Source organism: Bombina bombina, chromosome 4 (genome assembly GCF_027579735.1).
Source record: "Bombina bombina isolate aBomBom1 chromosome 4, aBomBom1.pri, whole genome shotgun sequence".
NCBI classification, from domain to species: Eukaryota; Metazoa; Chordata; class Amphibia; order Anura; family Bombinatoridae; genus Bombina; species Bombina bombina.
In genome coordinates, this window is record NC_069502.1 from 140,031,898 (window position 1) to 140,052,221 (window position 20,324).

Sequence of the window (20,324 nt, forward strand, 5' to 3'; positions counted from 1 at the left end):
AAATTCTTTGCAAGCTAAAGCAGGAACATCAGTCACTAGAATTTTAACCATGCTATGTGTCTAACTTTCTATCTGTAGGTCTATTCAGTGATGTTTTTTCTTATCCGGTATAATAATTGTATAATTTATATTATACTAATTAATTACTTATTATAATTATTACAACCAAATGAGACACATTTGAGTCTAAAAGTACGTGAGCACGTGTGATTCTGTCATCAATACAAATTATATGCATGCATGTGCAACTATTTTTTTATTATCATTATTATTATTTTTTATAGGATGAAAATGAAACTGAGACCAATGGAGCTACGGTAAAAATAAATGACTTTTTGTAAATAGTTAATATAGGGGTGTGCTGTATATTAGGAATGTCTGAATTTATTTGCAGATTTACAGGAAAACAATGTTTATTTTACTTTTAGACACTTGTCTTGGGAATTGAAAAAATGCTCAAACGTGAACATAACTTTACAGTCTTAAAATATAAACAGCTATAAATGCAACAAACGGTAGTTTAAAAAAAAAAAAAAACTAAAAAAATCTACATTTAACAAGAGTGGCAGAAACTGATAAATTCTAGAACTGTTTTGAACCACTATGGAAACATTTGCATAAGAAACTGATGGGAACAATGTAATTATATTTTTTTTGATGGCAAAAAAGCACAAGCAATACAGATTTTTTTTTATCCACTGACGCACAGTTATTTTCTTCTTTTTAAAGACTGATTTGTAGAGAGAAGTTGGTTAGGTAAACTATTGCACATTTGCCATGATGTCATACAAAATAGTTAATAGAACCTTTTTTATTTTATGTGCATAGTGTCTAGTATCATTGTTCATTCTTGAAGCTGTGCATATAAATAATATATTTCATAGGAAAACTGCATTTACTATTTCACAGGAGAACCATTAGCTGGAGTATTTATTAATTCAGGTGTTTAATTCATTTGAATTCATTTTAGATACTGCTTAAACCTATGCTTGGCAAATTTAAATACATTGCAAAATGTAATTTAAACTGAAACAAGTTGTAGCTATTCTATTTACTGGCTGGATACAATTGTTACAATGATTTTGTTTTTTGTTAATGCTATAGGGCTAGATTACAAGTGGAGCGCATTTGATAGCATGCCCATTGCAAAGAATAACACACAATTTGGCATTGCAAGTGGCTGATTATAAAGCATCTTAACCCCTTCAGTGCTAATGACGGCTCTGAGCCATCGCAGAGTTTCCCACTCTTGTGCTAACGATAGCTCAGAGCCATCGCTAGCACTCTCCCACCTTGAGGGAGATCTGGGGGCTCCCACCCCGGCGATCGGGCCTGCATGGTGAGAGGCTTCACGTTATGCGCGGTGACGTCACGCACAACTTTATAGGAGCAGGGGGCATGCTGCTTAGAAGCCTGTATCTCTGGCATCTAAGCAGCTACAGACCCCCAAGACCCACCGTTGGAAAGGTAATCGCCTTTGTAATCGCCAGTGTCTTGGGGATCAGAAAAAAAAAAAAAGTTAAATGTTTTTTCCCCAAAAAAAAATAATTAAAAAAGCTTAGCACTCAGGTAGGAAAGTGATTAGCACTCAAAGGGTTAATGTACTCGATATTTTAATGGGCATTACAGAGTGGTGTTAGCAGTTTTGTGCTTGTATTACAAGTGGTTATAAAACCCAACATTTTTATTTCATAATTCAGATAGAACATACAATTTTAAACGACTTTCCAATTTCTATTATCACATTTTTTTTTTTCTTGATAGCCTTTGTTGAAAAGCAGGAAGGTAAGTGCCGGAGTGTGCAGGCATCTGCAGCGCTATATGGCAGCAGTTTTGCAACAATGTTATACATTAGCAAGATAACTGTTCCAGACATGTGTACTCTACCTATCTAAATATCTCTTCAACAAAGAATAATATGAGAGCGATGCAGATGTAAATTGGAAACTTTTTAAATTGTAATCTCTATCTGAATCATGAAAGAATACATTTGGGTTTCATGTCCCTTTCAATGTAGACTTAATACATAGGAAACAAAGGTTTATTAATGGAATACAAGGTTTTAACGAAAAATTAAAGATACATGGTAAATGACTAAGGGTTGAACTCAGAGGGGTCAAATGTATATGTATATACACAAATATACTGTATATGTATGTATGTGTGTATGTATGTATATTTGTGTATATATATATATATATATATATATATATATATATAACACGGAAGGGGACTGCATTCCTAGACCGGACCGGGTACACATCCCATGACCCTGCAACATGCTCAGCCCTGGGTGCTCAGTAGCACTCACAAGAGTCATTGGGTGTAAGAACCATAGGGGAAATTATAGGGGAAATTACAAAACAAATTAATACAACACACAGAGAAAACCCAGCACTCACTAGAAAGCTCACAGCAAAAATTTAAAAGCAAAAATGGAAAGGTTAGTTACCGCATGTGGCCAAATGGGACAAGCCCAGGTACCACGACAAGGTCCTTTCCAATACCTGGGACCCTAAAACAGCCACACAATGCAAGCTTTCAAATCCAAACAAACTGGGAACAAGGGAAGGGTGCATAAGCCAGATGCGGTAACTAACCTTTCCATTTTTGCTTTTAAATCTTAGCTGTGAGCTTGCTAGTGAGTGCAGGGTTTTCTCTGTGTTTATATATATATATATATATATATATATATATATATATATATATATATACTTAAATATATATATCATACAGTAAATATGTGTGTGTATGTATGTGTGAAGTCTGTTATGCTTGATTTTCATTAAAATAAATGAAAAACTTCACTGCTTAAGCAGACTTTGTGGGGCATCATTGGCTTTAGTGCTTGAGAGTTTTACGATATGAATTTTAGTGCCTTCCGCTATAGAAGTCTACTACGTTAAGGGAAATAACACACCTGCGCTATCTGACATGCACTAGACTAGCGGTAGATTGATAAAAAATAACTGTACGTGGGTTGCAGCATGGGTTGCATTATCTATAGCAGTTAATTAACCCCTTTGATGCGCATGACGGGCTATAGCTTGTCATGCACGTCATAGCCTGCACGTCATAGCCTGCAGATCATTTTATTGTCATGCTGTGGTATCGCTGTTAAAACACTGTTTCTCCAACATTGGTGTGTCCGGTCCACGGCGTCATCCTTACTTGTGGGATATTCTCTTCCCCAACAGGAAATGGCAAAGAGTCCCAGCAAAGCTGGTCACATGATCCCTCCTAGGCTCCGCCCACCCCAGTCATTCTCTTTGCCGTTGCACAGGCAACATCTCCACGGAGATGGTTAAGAGTTTTTTGGTGTTTAAATGTAGTTTTTATTCTTCTATCAAGTGTTTGTTATTTTAAAATAGTGCTGGTATGTACTATTTACTCTGAAACAGAAAAGGATGAAGATTTCTGTTTGTGCGGTAACTAACCTTTCCATTTTTGCTTTTAAATCTTAGCTGTGAGCTTGCTAGTGAGTGCAGGGTTTTCTCTGTGTTTATATATATATATATATATATATATACTTAAATATATATATCATACAGTAAATATGTGTGTGTATGTATGTGTGAAGTCTGTTATGCTTGATTTTCATTAAAATAAATGAAAAACTTCACTGCTTAAGCAGACTTTGTGGGGCATCATTGGCTTTAGTGCTTGAGAGTTTTACGATATGAATTTTAGTGCCTTCCGCTATAGAAGTCTACTACGTTAAGGGAAATAACACACCTGCGCTATCTGACATGCACTAGACTAGCGGTAGATTGATAAAAAATAACTGTACGTGGGTTGCAGCATGGGTTGCATTATCTATAGCAGTTAATTAACCCCTTTGATGCGCATGACGGGCTATAGCTTGTCATGCACGTCATAGCCTGCACGTCATAGCCTGCAGATCATTTTATTGTCATGCTGTGGTATCGCTGTTAAAACACTGTTTCTCCAACATTGGTGTGTCCGGTCCACGGCGTCATCCTTACTTGTGGGATATTCTCTTCCCCAACAGGAAATGGCAAAGAGTCCCAGCAAAGCTGGTCACATGATCCCTCCTAGGCTCCGCCCACCCCAGTCATTCTCTTTGCCGTTGCACAGGCAACATCTCCACGGAGATGGTTAAGAGTTTTTTGGTGTTTAAATGTAGTTTTTATTCTTCTATCAAGTGTTTGTTATTTTAAAATAGTGCTGGTATGTACTATTTACTCTGAAACAGAAAAGGATGAAGATTTCTGTTTGTGAGAGGAAGATGATTTTAGCAGACAGTAACTAAAATCGATTGCTGTTTTGGGGGAAACAGTTAGCAGACTTTTCTGCTTAAGGTATGACTAGCCATATTTCTAACAAGACTGTGTAATGCTGGAAGGCTGTCATTTCCCCTCATGGGGACCGGTAAGCCATTTTCTTAGTCATAAACAAACAGAATAAAGGGCTTATTATGGGCTAAAAAACTGGTAGACATTTTTATGGGCTAAATCGATTGCTTTATTTGTGCATATTATTCAGATTTAGGCTAACAATTGGCATTTATAATCTTGGGGAACGTTTATAAAACGGCAGGCACTGTATTGGACACCTTTTTCAGTCAGGGGGCCTTTCTAGTCATAGACTGAGCCTCATTTTCGCGCCATTAATGCGCAGTTGTTTTTTGAGAACAGGGCATGCAGATGCATGTGTTAGGATCTAAGAATCTCTGAAAAAGCTTTTAGAAGGTGTCATTTGGTATCGTATTCCCCTCAGGGCTTGGTTGGGTCTTAGCAAAGACTATTACTGGGACTGTATAGGGGTTAAATTGAAAAACGGCTCCGGTTCCGTTATTTTAAGGGTTAAAGCTCTGAAATTTGGTGTGCAATACTTTTAAGGCTTTAAAACACTGTGGTGAAATTTTGGTAATTTTTGAACAATTCCTTCATACTTTTTCACATATTCAGTAATAAAGTGTTTTCTGTTTGAAATTTAAAGTGACAGTAACGGTTTTATTTTAAAACGTTTTTTTGTGCAAGTTTAAGCCTGTTTAACATGTCTGTACCTTCAGATAAGCTATGTTCTATATGTATGAAAGCCAATGTGTCTCCCCATTTAAGTTTATGTGATAATTGTGCCATAGCGTCCAAACAAAGTAAGGACAGTACTGCCACAAATAATGATATTGCCCAAGATGAATCCTCAAATGAGGGGAGTAAACATGATACTACATCATCTCCTACTGTGTCTACACCAGTTTTGCCCATGCAGGAGGCCCCTAGTACATCTAGTGCGCCAATACTTATTACCATGCAACAATTAACGGCTGTAATGGATAACTCCATAGCAAATCTTTTATCCAAAATGCCTACTTTTCAGAGAAAGCGCGATTGCTTGGTTTTAAACACTGAAGAGCAAGAGGACGCTGATGATAATTGTTCTGTCATACCCTCACACCAATCTGAAGGGGCCATGAGGGAGGTTTTGTCTGAGGGAGAAATTTCAGATTCAGGAAAAATTTCTCATCAAGCTGAACCTGATGTTGTGACATTTAAATTTAAATTAGAACATCTCCGCGCACTGCTTAAGGAGGTATTATCTACTCTGGATGATTGTGACAATTTGGTCATTCCAGAGAAATTATGCAAGATGGACAGGTTCCTAGAGGTTCCGGTGCCCCCCAACGCTTTCCCTATACCCAAGCGGGTGGCGGACATAGTAAATAAAGAGTGGGAAAAGCCCGGCATACTTTTTGTTCCCCCCCCCCCCCTATATTTAAGAAATTATTTCCTATGGTCGACCCCAGAAAGGACTTATGGCAGACAGTCCCCAAGGTCAAGGGGGCAGTTTCTACTCTAAACAAACGCACTACTATTCCTATCGAAGATAGTTGTGCTTTCAAAGATCCTATGGATAAAAAATTGGAGGGTTTGCTTAAAAAGATTTTTGTACAGCAAGGCTACCTTCTACAACCAATTTCATGCATTGTTCCTGTCACTACGGCAGCGTGGTTCTGGTTCGAGGAACTAGAAAAGTCGCTCAGTAGAGAAACTCCATATGAGGAGGTTATGGACAGAGTTCACGCACTTAAATTGGCTAACTCTTTTATTTTAGATGCCGCTTTGCAATTAGCAAAATTAGCGGCGAAAAATTCAGGGTTTGCTATCGTGGCGCGCAGAGCGCTTTGGCTAAAGTCTTGGTCAGCGGATGTGTCATCCAAGACAAAATTGCTTAACATTCCTTTCAAAGGTAAAACTTTATTTGGACCTGATTTGAAAGAGATTATTTCAGACATCACTGGGGGAAAGGGCCACGCCCTTCCACAGGATAGGTCTTTTAAGGCTAAAAATAAGCCTAATTTTCGTCCCTTTCGCAGAAATGGACCAGCCTCTAATTCTGCATCCTCTAAGCAAGAGGGTAATGCCTCACAACCCAAACCAGCCTGGAAACCAATGCAAGGCTGGAACAAGGGTAAGCAGGCCAAGAAGCCTGCCACTGCTAACAAAACAGCATGAAGGAGTAGCCCCCGATCCGGGACCGGATCTGGTGGGGGGCAGACTCTCTCTCTTTGCTCAGGCTTGGGCAAGAGATGTTCAGGATCCTTGGGCGCTAGAAATAGTTTCTCAAGGTTATCTCCTGGAATTCAAGGAACTACCCCCAAGGGGAAGGTTCCACAAGTCTCACTTATCCTCAAACCAAATAAAGAGACAGGCATTCTTACATTGTGTAGAAGACCTGTTAAAGATGGGAGTGATACACCCAGTTCCAATAAAGGAACAAGGAATGGGATTTTATTCCAATCTGTTCGTAGTTCCCAAAAAAGAGGGAACGTTCAGACCAATTTTGGATTTGAAGATCCTAAACAAATTTCTCAGGGTACCATCGTTCAAAATGGAAACTATTCGAACGATTCTACCCACCATCCAGGAAAGTCAATTTATGACTACCGTGGATCTAAAGGATGTGTACCTACATATCCCTATCCACAAGGAACATCATTAGTTCCTAAGGTTCGCTTTTCTGGACAAACATTACCAGTTTGTGGCTCTTCCATTCGGATTAGCCACTGCTCCAAGGATTTTCACAAAGGTGCTAGGGTCCCTTCTAGCGGTTCTAAGACCAAGGGGCATTGCAGTAGTACCTTACTTGGACGACATTCTAATATAAGCGTCGTCCCTGTTAAAGGCAAAGGCTCATACGGACATCGTTCTAGCCTTTCTCACATCTCACGGATGGAAGGTGAACAAAGAAAAGAGTTCTCTGTCCCCGTCAACAAGAGTTCCCTTCTTGGGATCAATAATAGATTCCTTAGAAATGAGAATTTTTCTGACAGAGGTCAGAAAATCAAAACTTCTAAGCTCTTGTCAAGTGCTTCATTCTGTTCCTCGTCCATTACAACTGTGCATGCTCAAACAGTGGAATGGGGATTATACAGAATTGTCTCCAATGATTCAAGTAGATCAAAAGACCAGAGATTCACTCCGTTGGTGGCTGACCCTGGACCATCTGTCCCAGGGAATGAGCTTCCGCAGGCCAGAGTGGGTCATTGTCACGACCGACGCCAGTCTAGTGGGCTGGGGTGCGGTCTGGGAATCCCTGAAAGCTCAGGGTCTATGGTCTCGGGAAGAGTCTTTTCTCCCGATAAACATTCTGGAACTGAGAGCGATATTCAATGCTCTCAGAGCTTGGCCTCAACTAGCAAAGGCCAAATTCATAAGGTTCCAATCAGACAACATGACGACTGTTGCTTATATCAATCATCAAGGGGGAACAAAGAGTTCCCTGGCGATGAAAGAAGTGACCAAAATAATTCAATGGGCGGAGGATCACTCCTGCCACTTGTCTGCGATCCACATCCCAGGAGTGGAAAATTGGGAAGCGGATTTTCTGAGTCGTCAGACATTTCATCCGGGGGAGTGGGAACTCCATCCGGAAATCTTTGCCCAAATAACTCAATTATGGGGCATTCCAGACATGGATCTGATGGCGTCTCGTCAGAACTTCAAGGTTCCTTGCTACGGGTCCAGATCCAGGGATCCCAAGGCGACTCTAGTAGATGCACTAGTAGCACCTTGGACTTTCAACCTAGCTTACGTATTCCCACCGTTTCCTCTCATTCCCAGGCTGGTAGCCAAGATCAATCAGGAGAGGGCCTCGGTGATCTTGATAGCTCCTGCGTGGCCACGCAGGACTTGGTATGCAGACCTGGTGAATATGTCATTGGCTCCACCATGGAAGCTACCTTTGAGACAGGACCTTCTTGTTCAAGGTCCATTCAAACACCCAAATCTGGTCTCCCTCCAACTGACGGCTTGGAGATTGAACGCTTGATTCTATCAAAGCGTGGGTTTTCAGATTCGGTGATAGATACTCTGGTTCAGGCCAGAAAACCTGTAACTAGAAAAATTTACCATAAAATATGGAAAAAATATATCTGTTGGTGTGAATCCAAGGGATTCACATGGAGTAAGATAAAAATTCCTAAGATTCTCTCCTTTCTACAAGAAGGTTTGGAGAAAGGATTATCTGCAAGTTCTCTAAAGGGACAGATCTCTGCTTTATCTGTCTTACTACACAAAAGACTGGCAGCTGTGCCAGATGTTCAAGCATTTGTTCAGGCTCTGGTTAGGATCAAGCCTGTTTACAGACCTTTGACTCCTCCCTGGAGTCTAAATCTAGTTCTTTCAGTTCTTCAAGGGGTTCCGTTTGAACCCTTACATTCCATAGATATTAAGTTACTATCTTGGAAAGTTTTGTTTTTGGTGGCAATTTCTTCTGCTAGAAGAGTTTCAGAGTTATCTTCTCTGCAGTGTTCTCCTCCTTATCTGGTGTTCCATGCAGATAAGGTGGTTTTGCGTACTAAGCCTGGTTTTCTTCCTAAAGTTGTTTCTAACAAAAATATTAACCAGGAGATAGTTGTACCTTCTTTGTGTCCGAATCCAGTTTCAAAGAAGGAACGTTTGTTACACAATTTGGACGTTGTCCGTGCTCTAAAGTTCTATTTAGAGGCTACTAAAGATTTCAGACAAACATCTTCCTTGTTTGTTGTTTATTCTGGTAAAAGGAGAGGTCAAAAAGCGACTTCTACCTCTCTTTCCTTTTGGCTTAAAAGCATCATCCGATTGGCTTATGAGACTGCCGGACGGCAGCCTCCTGAAAGAATCACAGCTCACTCCACTAGGGCTGTGGCTTCCACATGGGCCTTCAAAAACGAGGCTTCTGTTGACCAGATATGTAAGGCAGCGACTTGGTCTTCACTGCACACTTTTGCCAAATTTTACAAATTTGATACTTTTGCTTCTTCGGAGGCTATTTTTGGGAGAAAGGTTTTGCAAGCTGTGGTGCCTTCCGTTTAGGTGACCTGATTTGCTCCCTCCCTTCATCCGTGTCCTAAAGCTTTGGTATTGGTTCCCACAAGTAAGGATGACGCCGTGGACCGGACACACCAATGTTGGAGAAAACAGAATTTATGCTTACCTGATAAATTACTTTCTCCAACGGTGTGTCCGGTCCACGGCCCGCCCTGGTTTTTTAATCAGGTCTGATGAATTATTTTCTCTAACTACAGTCACCACGGTACCATATGGTTTCTCCTATATATATTTCCTCCTGTCCGTCGTTCGAATGACTGGGGTGGGCGGAGCCTAGGAGGGATCATGTGACCAGCTTTGCTGGGACTCTTTGCCATTTCCTGTTGGGGAAGAGAATATCCCACAAGTAAGGATGACGCCGTGGACCGGACACACCGTTGGAGAAAGTAATTTATCAGGTAAGCATAAATTCTGTTTTTTGCCGATCCCCCGCACTAGAAACTGGGGATTGTTGGTGGCCTAGTGGGAGGCACTCCCAGGCTTCATTGGAGTGCCGGTGACGTCACCACTTATACACGTGATGATGTCACAAAGGGGGCAGAACTGGAAGCTGGGTAGCTGGACGGGGGGACTATTCAATCCCCTCAATCTCAGCTAAAAACCTCCAAGACCTCATTTGAAATAGAATCATCTGCTGTGCTGTGGTGGTCTTGGAGAAGTAATATGACGTAGATCTTTTTAAAAAAAGTTTAAAAAAACAAAACACTTGGGGATTTGCTTGAGGCTGTTACATTATATACACACAACAATACAAATCTGGTAAACCTAGAGACCCATAATAAAGTTTAGTTTCTAGTAGACAAGTCCTTCTCTTGTCTGTATAGTCAGGTGATCACTGTGGTAACAGTAAACACATTGCAAGAAAAAAAGCGCTTTTATTTCTGTACTGCACAATGGGGCCTCTCTAATCTATATTATAACCCCCAAAAGCAAGTATGGGCCCCTATTTCACAGGTGGCTACCCTTGATGACAATTTAGTAAGGTGATCAAAGTAACAGCAGTGGTCACTAGGCCATTTCTATATTATTTGCTAAATAACTGGGGACAAAAAAATGTTTAGCAGTGAAAGGGTTAAAATAGGTGCTGTTTCCATATTGTTGTAACATTCATGTTTCTTAGCAGTTACATTTTATAATATGCTCAAATAACACTTGGAATATTCTCACCGTCATCACAGTTGATCAGCAAATAAATTAAAATAGTTTTAATCTTAACTTCTCTAATTAATAAAGGAATTTTTTCAGAGTTTGTGGAATTACCAACTGATCGAAGGTCAACAGCTTATTTTATTTAAATATTAAATGGTTGTCAGTGTTAAACAGATATAAATTGAAAAAAAGAAAAAATGTACTTCTATTAGCAAATTTACCTTTCACTTCATATCTATCTTGAAACTTAGCCACTTTCCATGAGAGCATATCCAGATATTCTCAATAGCACTATATGGCATCTGTGTTGGTAATAAAGTCATACATAATGTTCACAAGACATGAGCCTGCTTCAGTATGCACTCAAGGAATGAAGTTACGTTTCAACATAGGATACCAAGAGAAGTAAATGAATGAATTAAATGAAGTGAATTTGATTATAGAAGTACATAAAAAATTGTTGTAAAATTGAATCATGAAAGTTTAATTTTGATATCCATGTTACTTTGAGGACCATAGCAGTGTGGTCTTCTCTAGGGATCAGTCTTTTAAAACCAATCTTTAGTTGTATTGTACGCTTTACTTTTAGTAATATTCGCTGTATTTTATTTCAGTATGTGCTGGTTTTGTGCAACTCCATTGGAACACCCTTGGATTCAAAATACATTGACATTGGTAAGATTGGAAAAAAGGTAATTAATTTTTCAGTTTAATGTAAATATATAATTAAAGGGACATTGCACTTAAAGCGTCAGTAAACTCCATTTTTATACTTTATATACTATTATCTAATTTGATTTGTTTTCTTTGTATCCTTTGTTGATAATCATACCTAGGTAGGCTCAGGAGAAGCAATGCACTACTGGGGGCTAACTGCTGATTGGTAGCTGCACATATGTCTCTTCTTATTGGATTAAGCAATGTGTTCAACTAGTTTCAAGTAGTGCATTGCTGCTCCTTCAACAAACAATACCAAGGGGTTGATTTATCAAGCTACGGCGGACAGGGGCGTACATATGCGCCCCTGTTTGCCGCAGCTCACCTCCGGTGGGCTGAATTCTGCTGCTGGAATTCAGCATTGCACAAGAGCGCTATTTTGCACACAGCCAATCACGCGTTGGCAGGAGATGTCAATCTTCCCGGTCTGACGAGACCGGGGAGATTGAAATCCTCCCGGTCTGACGAGACCGGGGACATTGAAATCCTCCACCTAAGAGATGGACAAGAGGTTAGGGAAGCAGCGGTCAGATGACCGCTGCTTCATAAATGCGGACTGCAGGTTCTCCTGTGAGAACCTGCAGTCGTAGGGGGGGGCGAAGGCTGGTGAAGCCTTTGATAAATCAACCCCCAAGACTAAGAAGCAAATTTTAAAATAAAGGTAAATTAAAAGTTTTTTAAAATAGCATGCTCCATCTGACTCGTGAAAGAAGAATTTTAGGTTTCATGTCCCTTTAAACTTCTTACTTCGCATTTGAAATGGCAGCAATCAAACATATTAAAAAAAAATTTGTATGAAAAAAATTACAACCCCCCCCCCCCCTATTTAACGTGATGCTATAAGAAAATGTACAAATTATACTGTTGCATTAATACGCTTACTGGCTGATAAGAGCAAGCCCTACAACTTTTGTACAAAGTTTAAAAGGAAATTTTGCTTTTATTCATAACATCCATTTTTAAAAATACATAATCTGGTATATCCTCTATCAGATCCAACCATTAAAACAATGTCTCTGTAGAAACCACTTTTTTTTTTCTTCTATAACAATTCTGTGGGTTTGAAGTCCATAAGTTATTAAACATTTTCCATTTTACCTTATTCAATTAATAAAATACTGTCAGTATGTCATTGTCTTTCTCTTTGTGTCTCTGTGTAGAGAGATGTATAATAAGCAAGTCACTTCAAACATTTTGGTCAATACGTTTTCTTCAACAGAATCAAAACAATAAAAAATAACAAACACTTTATGAAAAAACTAATCATAATAGAATAGTTTACTAATTGGATTTGCAATACATTTGTTGTTAATGAAGACTATTTTTGTAACTCAGATGTCAGAATGGAGCAATATATACCAGTTAGAAGCTTTCAATGCTCCAAGGTTGACATCTAGTGAGCACTTTTGTTTTAAACTTCAAGTTTAAAAAAATAATAATAATAAGTAGCATTTTTTTTAACCGTATCTATCTATCTATCTATCTATCTATCTATCTATAGTTTACATATACAGTTTGAGCTGGAATGTCCCTTTAAGTACCGATTTACTCTGTCCCCAATAACAGTCATTGCATAACTTTATTTGCTGGAATTATTTGCCAAAGGGTTATTTGGAATAAATCAAATGTCTGCTTTTCACTGATTTTAAGTTTCAGTAAGTGATGTGCTATTACATAATGCTCTGAAAGGGTAGCAGACTTTCAGATGTAAAAAGGCATTAAATGCTTCACCTTCTTCACAAAGTAAATATGCACAGTCTTGGACATGTAAAAGAGACTTATAGTTAGGGCACAAATAGGCCTTTCATTGCACTCTTGTAAATACAGCCAAATATTCAACATATGTCTATTTTATACTCTTGCAAAATTCCTTTTTTAACTTTGAGATGTTAGAATCAGAATCTTCTTCCCAGACATGGGAAAGTAAGCTCTTGGTATGTAAACATTTCTGTATTTGTTTTTCCTTCACTCCTATATGTTGGAAAAAAAGTCGTAATACACTTTATTTATTTATCTTGTCCCATTTTCCTGTAATTTAAAGGGACATGCAACTCAAACATTTTCTTTCATGATTCAGATAGTGCATACAATTTTAAAAAACTTTCCAATTTACTTCTATTGTTCAATGGATTTAATTTTCTTGGGATTCTTTGTTGAAAAATATACCTAGCTAGGCTCAGGAGCTGGCAGCTAGCTGCTGATTGGTGACTGCACTTATATACCGCATCATTGACTATCAATGTGTTTAGCTAGCACCCAGTATTGCATTGCTGCCCCTTCAATAAAGGACACCAAGAGAATGAAGCAAAATTGATAATAAATTTCAATTGAAAAGTTGTTTAAAATCATATGCTCTATCTGAATTATGAAAGAAAAAAAATTGTGTTTCATGTCTCTTTAACTCTGAAAACTGTGTGATTTCCGATTCCCCTGAGTTTCTATAAAATAATGTGCATCACCATGTTGAAAGTGTGCAAATAATGGTTGTTTGGAGGCTGTGTGATATATAACAATGTTAATTGTTCTCAGCAAAAGAAATTAAATAAGGGGAAAACTAGGTTTCAACATCACTGTCACCATTACTTTATAGAATCTAAAGTGTTACACTAATTTCTTCAATATTTAAACAGCTAAAATAATACATCTGAATATTATTATCTGGCTAATCTTTGCTTTGAATACGTCATATCTAGTATTTAGTTACTGTTTAATCTCCCTTTAAAAGTCAGTGCAAATTAATCGGTACTAATTATTTTTACAATTAACTCATTAAAACATAACAAAAAAGAAATTGTAACTGATATTTGCATACTGCAAGACTGCATTTCAACAGGGTACAGAATAATGGAATCTGGCACAGCAAAAGAAAATGATAGTGCAACAAAAAGCATTGTGGGAGTCAACCCCTGTCAACTATCTATGGAGACAGAAATCAAATCAGCAGCTTGTTTCAGAATACAATAACCCTTGGCATCAACTACACTATTACAATTACTTTAATTTGTGCAGTGTAGAATATATATATATATCAGTGACGTGCAGTGAGGTCAGAGGCTGGTGAGGCACTGATTATGGTATGCCCGAGAAACACATACAGTATATGAACCCGATAGAGGTAGCTTAAATTTACGATTAAATTAGCAGGTTGCACAATGATGGTTAGCATTCTTTACATCACAAGTAAGAAACTAATTCAATTTTCCTTATATAGGCTGTTACGGTACCAACAGTGTACCAAGGGTTAATACCAGGGAACAACGTCCTGCATAGGGAATCAGCAATTCACAAACCAGCCAGTTTTCAGGTTTAAACAGAATGACTACTTTATTTGAAGGCAGCACACAGATTTATACACCCTGGCTTCAGGTTACAAAGGGCATTGGTTTAACAGTAAAGCAAACATATGAACAATGCATCAAACCTCTAACAATTGTCTATTCACAGGTAAAACAGATTAACATATTAAGTTAATTAACTAGGGAAGAACGTTTACTCAGACAATCTGATGTTGGGCAGTCTAGTTAACATAATCACACAAGGACACAATCAGTTTACCCAGACAGACTCCTGAGACACAATCAGATCTTAAACATACATAGAATACATCTTATTACTGAATATAGGAACAGTTCTTATTAGCTATAAAGTCTTTTATGCCCACTTGGCTTATAGAGTCACAATTGCTCCCACAAGGGGCACTCACACCCTGTACCCATCCTGTATTTATGGATACAGGGTGACATAGACATAAGGCAGAGTTATGAAAGTACATGGGGTGTCCAGCATATAACATTCCATATTTCCATGCAGTCTCTGGGTATCCTTAAGCCCATGTACCTCCAGCCCAAAGAATGTTCCATAACAGGCCCTCCAATGTACAGTGGCGAGATTGGTTTTGTCACATCTCTCCCCTTTTCCAAACAGACTAACAGGGTATCTGACCTCCTGCCGGTCAGTGCCCTGGTTAGTCCAGCAACCCACCCATAAAACACAATTAGTAGTACAGCCCACCCACAATAAAAGGTTACTACACCTGAGTACGGGGAAAACTTGTCCATGTCCAGGTGCCTCACCACAGCTGTGTGGGGGACTGGTACGCTGAATTGGTGGGTTGCGAGGTGGGCAGAGACCAGCTGTACTCTGCCCGGGTGCCAGCACTACCATGGAAGTAGCCTGGTGGGAGCCTGGTTGCTGGAGGGGAAGACCGACTGTCTCCCCTTCGGATACATAGCTGTGCTGCTGGAGGGGGAGACCAATCGTCTCCCCTTTGGCTAAACAGCCGTGTTGCTGGGGGACAGGACCATCAAACTCCTCTCCCTCTGGTTTGTCATGCTCGGCTGTCCAGGGTATATACTGTGCCATATACCACCAGAGCGCCTGGTAGGCATGTCAGTTTGCTGGGACAATCCATCTGTATTCCCGTTATGAGAGAGAATTCCTGTCCATACAAACAAGGGTTCAAATTCCTCAGTGCCCAGACCAGGGCCAAACAGTCCTTCAAAATCCCATCAGCTTCTTTACGAGTTTTCTGTACCTGCTCTTTATAGGTATCCACAAGCCCTTCATACTGACATAGGGTGCCCTTAAGTTGCTGCACCTCACTATGAGCCAGCGTCAGCTTCTCCTCAAGTGTCGCTAAGTTTGTCTTTAATGTTTCATGTTCCACTCTCAAGCTGGTGTTTTCTGCAGTCTGTCGGTGCAGCTTGTCTAGCAGAGATTCCTGTTCTAAACGTGCTTTTTCCTCTGCGCTCCTCTTCTCCTTCATCAGCGCATTGTAACGGGACTTCCACGTATCAATAGCGGATAGAGATTTACTGAGCTCAGCGTCCTGGGGCTTAGCAGCAGGTGGGTCAGTCTCTGCTGCACGGATCTGGGCACGGGTAGTCACAGAGTTAACATCAGCGGGACCCATAGGAGCGTAGGCAGAAACAAGGGGGGCCAAGTCATTTCCAAGAAGAACATCAGCAGGTAAGTCCTTCTTGACCCCCACATTCACAGGTCTAGCGCCCACTCCCCAATCCAAATGTACCCTGGCAACAGGTAGGCTGAACACATCGCCCCCTGCTACCCTCACAGCCACAGTGTCTCCAGTGTACTGTTTCTCAGACACCAAGTTCTTTTGAAGCAAGGTCATGGTAGCACCAGTATCCCGTAGACCACTGACCTTCTTCCCATTCACTTTAACCAGTTGCCGGTTATTCCGGTGGGCAGCTTGCACAAGGTCTGCCTCATGTAGGATGCTCCAGCATTCTTGCGCCTCTACGTAGCGGGCCGCAGGCTGAGGATTACGTGGGATTCCGCCGGCGGGTCTTCTCCAGGACTGCGCTTGGTTCGCTGCGTTTAGGGGACACTCTGGTCTTTTGTGCCCTAGTTGCTTACATCTAAAGCACCGAATAGGTTGTGAGTAGCACCGCAGGGCTCTCTGAGGGTAGTTCGTGGCCGGAGGCCGTGTGGTATAGTGGTGCGCCGGGGTTTGGTAACTGGCAGCTGCTGGGGTGACTGGGGGTCTGTACTCCACTCTAGCAGGGGGCTTAGTGGTAGCAGTGTCCAGTTTGCGGGCATCCGTATACTCATCTGCCAAGCGAGCCGCTTCCTGCAGGGTGGAGGGTTTACGGTCCCGAACCCACTCTCGAACTCCTGCGGGTAATTTGTCGAAGCAATGTTCCAACAGGAATAGCTGCAGCACCTCTTCCCCAGATATGGCTTGGCACCCCGCTATCCAGTGAGCTGCTGTGCGGTGCACCTTACATGCCCACTCAAGGTAGGAATCTCCAGCTAATTTAACAGTGTCTCTGAACCGTCTCCGGTATGCCTCCGGTGTAACCGCATACCTGGAGAGCAGAGCCTCTTTTACAGTATTATAATCCCTGACTTCCTCATCTGGAATGGCCCGAAAAGCCTCTCTGGCCCGGCCGGATAATTTTCCAGATAATATCGTGACCCAGTCCTCTGCGGGTACCTTGTGTAGTGCACATTGCCTCTCAAAATCCGCAAGGTACCCATCAATCTCTCCTTCTGTTTCCAGGAAGTTTTTAAAAGCTGCAAAATTTACTTTTCTCTTTTCCATCTTAGTCAGTATTGTAATAATCCCCCTCTTCCTGAGGTTACTGGCTTGTGTAGTTGCTCTTCTGGGCGATAAGGTTCATTCCGTCGCTGCCACCAATGTTACGGTACCAACAGTGTACCAAGGGTTAATACCAGGGAACAACGTCCTGCATAGGGAATCAGCAATTCACAAACCAGCCAGTTTTCAGGTTTAAACAGAATGACTACTTTATTTGAAGGCAGCACACAGATTTATACACCCTGGCTTCAGGTTACAAAGGGCATTGGTTTAACAGTAAAGCAAACATATGAACAATGCATCAAACCTCTAACAATTGTCTATTCACAGGTAAAACAGATTAACATATTAAGTTAATTAACTAGGGAAGAACGTTTACTCAGACAATCTGATGTTGGGCAGTCTAGTTAACATAATCACACAAGGACACAATCAGTTTACCCAGACAGACTCCTGAGACACAATCAGATCTTAAACATACATAGAATACATCTTATTACTGAATATAGGAACAGTTCTTATTAGCTATAAAGTCTTTTATGCCCACTTGGCTTATAGAGTCACAATTGCTCCCACAAGGGGCACTCACACCCTGTACCCATCCTGTATTTATGGATACAGGGTGACATAGACATAAGGCAGAGTTATGAAAGTACATGGGGTGTCCAGCATATAACATTCCATATTTCCATGCAGTCTCTGGGTATCCTTAAGCCCATGTACCTCCAGCCCAAAGAATGTTCCATAACAGGCCCTCCAATGTACAGTGGCGAGATTGGTTTTGTCACATAGGCAAATGCAGTACCACTATTTAAAAAAATATTGTGCACAGTCTTACATTTTTTTCACTTTCTGTGATGGAATTGAAAATTTTTCTACAGGTCCCTTTTAAAGTAAAATTGTTAAATTAGCCAAATTACACTAAGCACCAGCTCATCTGCAATATGTTGATTACCTGGAGAATAAAGCAGTTTTTAAAAGTTTGATAATATATTGCAGCAGCTGAAAATTGTATTGCAAATTACCTTCAGAGAATAGGTAATTTGTAATACAATTTTCAGTTATTATTTCTCCTATGACATATATTGTCACCTTAAACCTTAAGGTTTAACCCGTCATTAAGAAATTGTCTGTTTATTATAGCATGGGTCTTGCTGCAAACTGCAAGACCGCGCTGTTACACCCTCCCTCCGTATATATACTGTGTGTGTATATATATATATATATATATATATATATATATATATATATATATATATATATATATATATATATATACACATACATACAATGCCTTGCAAAAGTATTCACCCCCCTTGACTTTTTACCTATTTCTCTTGTAAGGTGTATCCAGTCCACGGATCATCCATTACTTGTGGGATATTCTCATTCCCAACAGGAAGTTGCAAGAGGACACCCACAGCAGAGCTGTCTATATAGCTCCTCCCCTCACTGCCATATCCAGTCATTCTCTTGCAACTCTCAACAAGCATGGAGGTAGTAAGATATAAGTGGTGAAATGTAACTGTTATTTTGCTTCAATCAAGAGTTTATTATTTTTAAATAGTACCGGAGTTTTGCTATTTTGTTCCAGGCAGGAAAAAAGAAGAATCTGCCTGGGATTTCTATGATCTTAGCAGGTTGTAACTAAGATACATTGCTGTTCTCACACATGTCTGAAGAGAGAGATAACTTCAGTGGGGGAATGGCGTGCAGGTTATCCTGCTATGAGGTATGTGCAGTTAATATTTTTCTAGAAGATGTGAAGGCTAGAAAATGCTGCTGATACCAAATTTATGTAAGGTAAGCCTGAATACAGTGATTTAATAGCGACTGGTATCATGCTTACTTTCTGAGGTAATACTCTTTTATATTTACAATATAAAACGTTTGCTGGCATGTTTAAATGTTTTTATATATACTTTGGTGATAAAACTTTATTGGGGCCTAGTTTTTTTCCACATGGCTGGCTTAAATTTGCCTAGAAACAGTTTCCTGAGACTTTCCACTGTGTTACTATGAGTGGGAGGGGCCTAGTTTAGTGCTTTTTTGTGCATTAACTATTACAGACTGAGACATCCAGGAGTTCCCTGAATGCTACAGGACATCTCTAAAGGGCTCTTAGGCTTCCAAAATCGTTTGTTGGGGAAGGTAGGCCCACAGCAAGGCTGTGGCAGTTTGGTGTGACTGTTAAAAAACGTCTATATCGTTTTTTTGATCCGGTTTTTGAACTAAGGGGTTTATCATCCATTTGCAAGTGGGTGCAATGCTTTGTTAGATTATTATACACACTGTAAAAATTTTGTTTGATTTACTGCCTTTTTTCACTGTTTTTCAAATTCTGACAAAATTTGTTTCTCTTAAAGACACAGTACCGTTTTTTATATTTGCTTGTTAACTTGATTTAAAGTGTTTTCCAAGCTTGCTAGTCTCATTGCTAGTCTGTATAAACATGTCTGACATAGAGGAAACTCCTTGTTCATTATGTTTAAAAGCCATGGTGGAACTCCCTCTTAGAATGTGTACCAAATGTACTGATTTCACTTTAAGCAATAAAGATCATATTCTGTCTTTAAAAAATGTATCACCAGAGGAATCTGACGAGGGGGAAGTTATGCCGACTAACTCTCCCCACGTGTCAGATCCTTTGACTCCCGTTTAAGGGACTCACGCTCATATGGCGCCAAGTACATCCAGGGCGCCCATAGCATTTACTTTACAAGACATGGCGGCAGTCATGGATAATACACTGTCAGCGGTATTAGCCAGACTACCTGTATTTAGAGGAAAGCGAGATAGCTCTGGAGTTAGACGAAATACAGAGCATACTGACGCTTTAAGAACTATGTCTGATACTGCCTCACAATATGCAGAAGCTGAAGAAGGAGAGCTTCTTTCTGTGGGTGATATTTCTGACTCAGGGAAGATGATGCAACCTGATTCTGATATTTCTACATTTAAATTTAAGCTTGAACACCTCCGCGTGTTACTCTGGGAGGTTTTAGCTGCTCTGAATGACTGTGATACAATTGCAGTGCCAGAGAAATTGTGTAGACTGG

The 20,324-nt window shown here is 40.1% G+C and overlaps 1 protein-coding gene across 1 annotated transcript in view; it reads left to right on the plus strand.

Moving 5' to 3' along the window:
• WDR35 (WD repeat domain 35) overlaps positions 1–20,324 on the plus strand; it is a 291,517-nt gene that overhangs the window by 68,257 nt on the left and 202,936 nt on the right. The window contains 2 exon segments of the mRNA XM_053709650.1: positions 285–317; positions 11,099–11,159. Coding sequence (XP_053565625.1) covers positions 285–317; positions 11,099–11,159 — 94 coding nt within the window.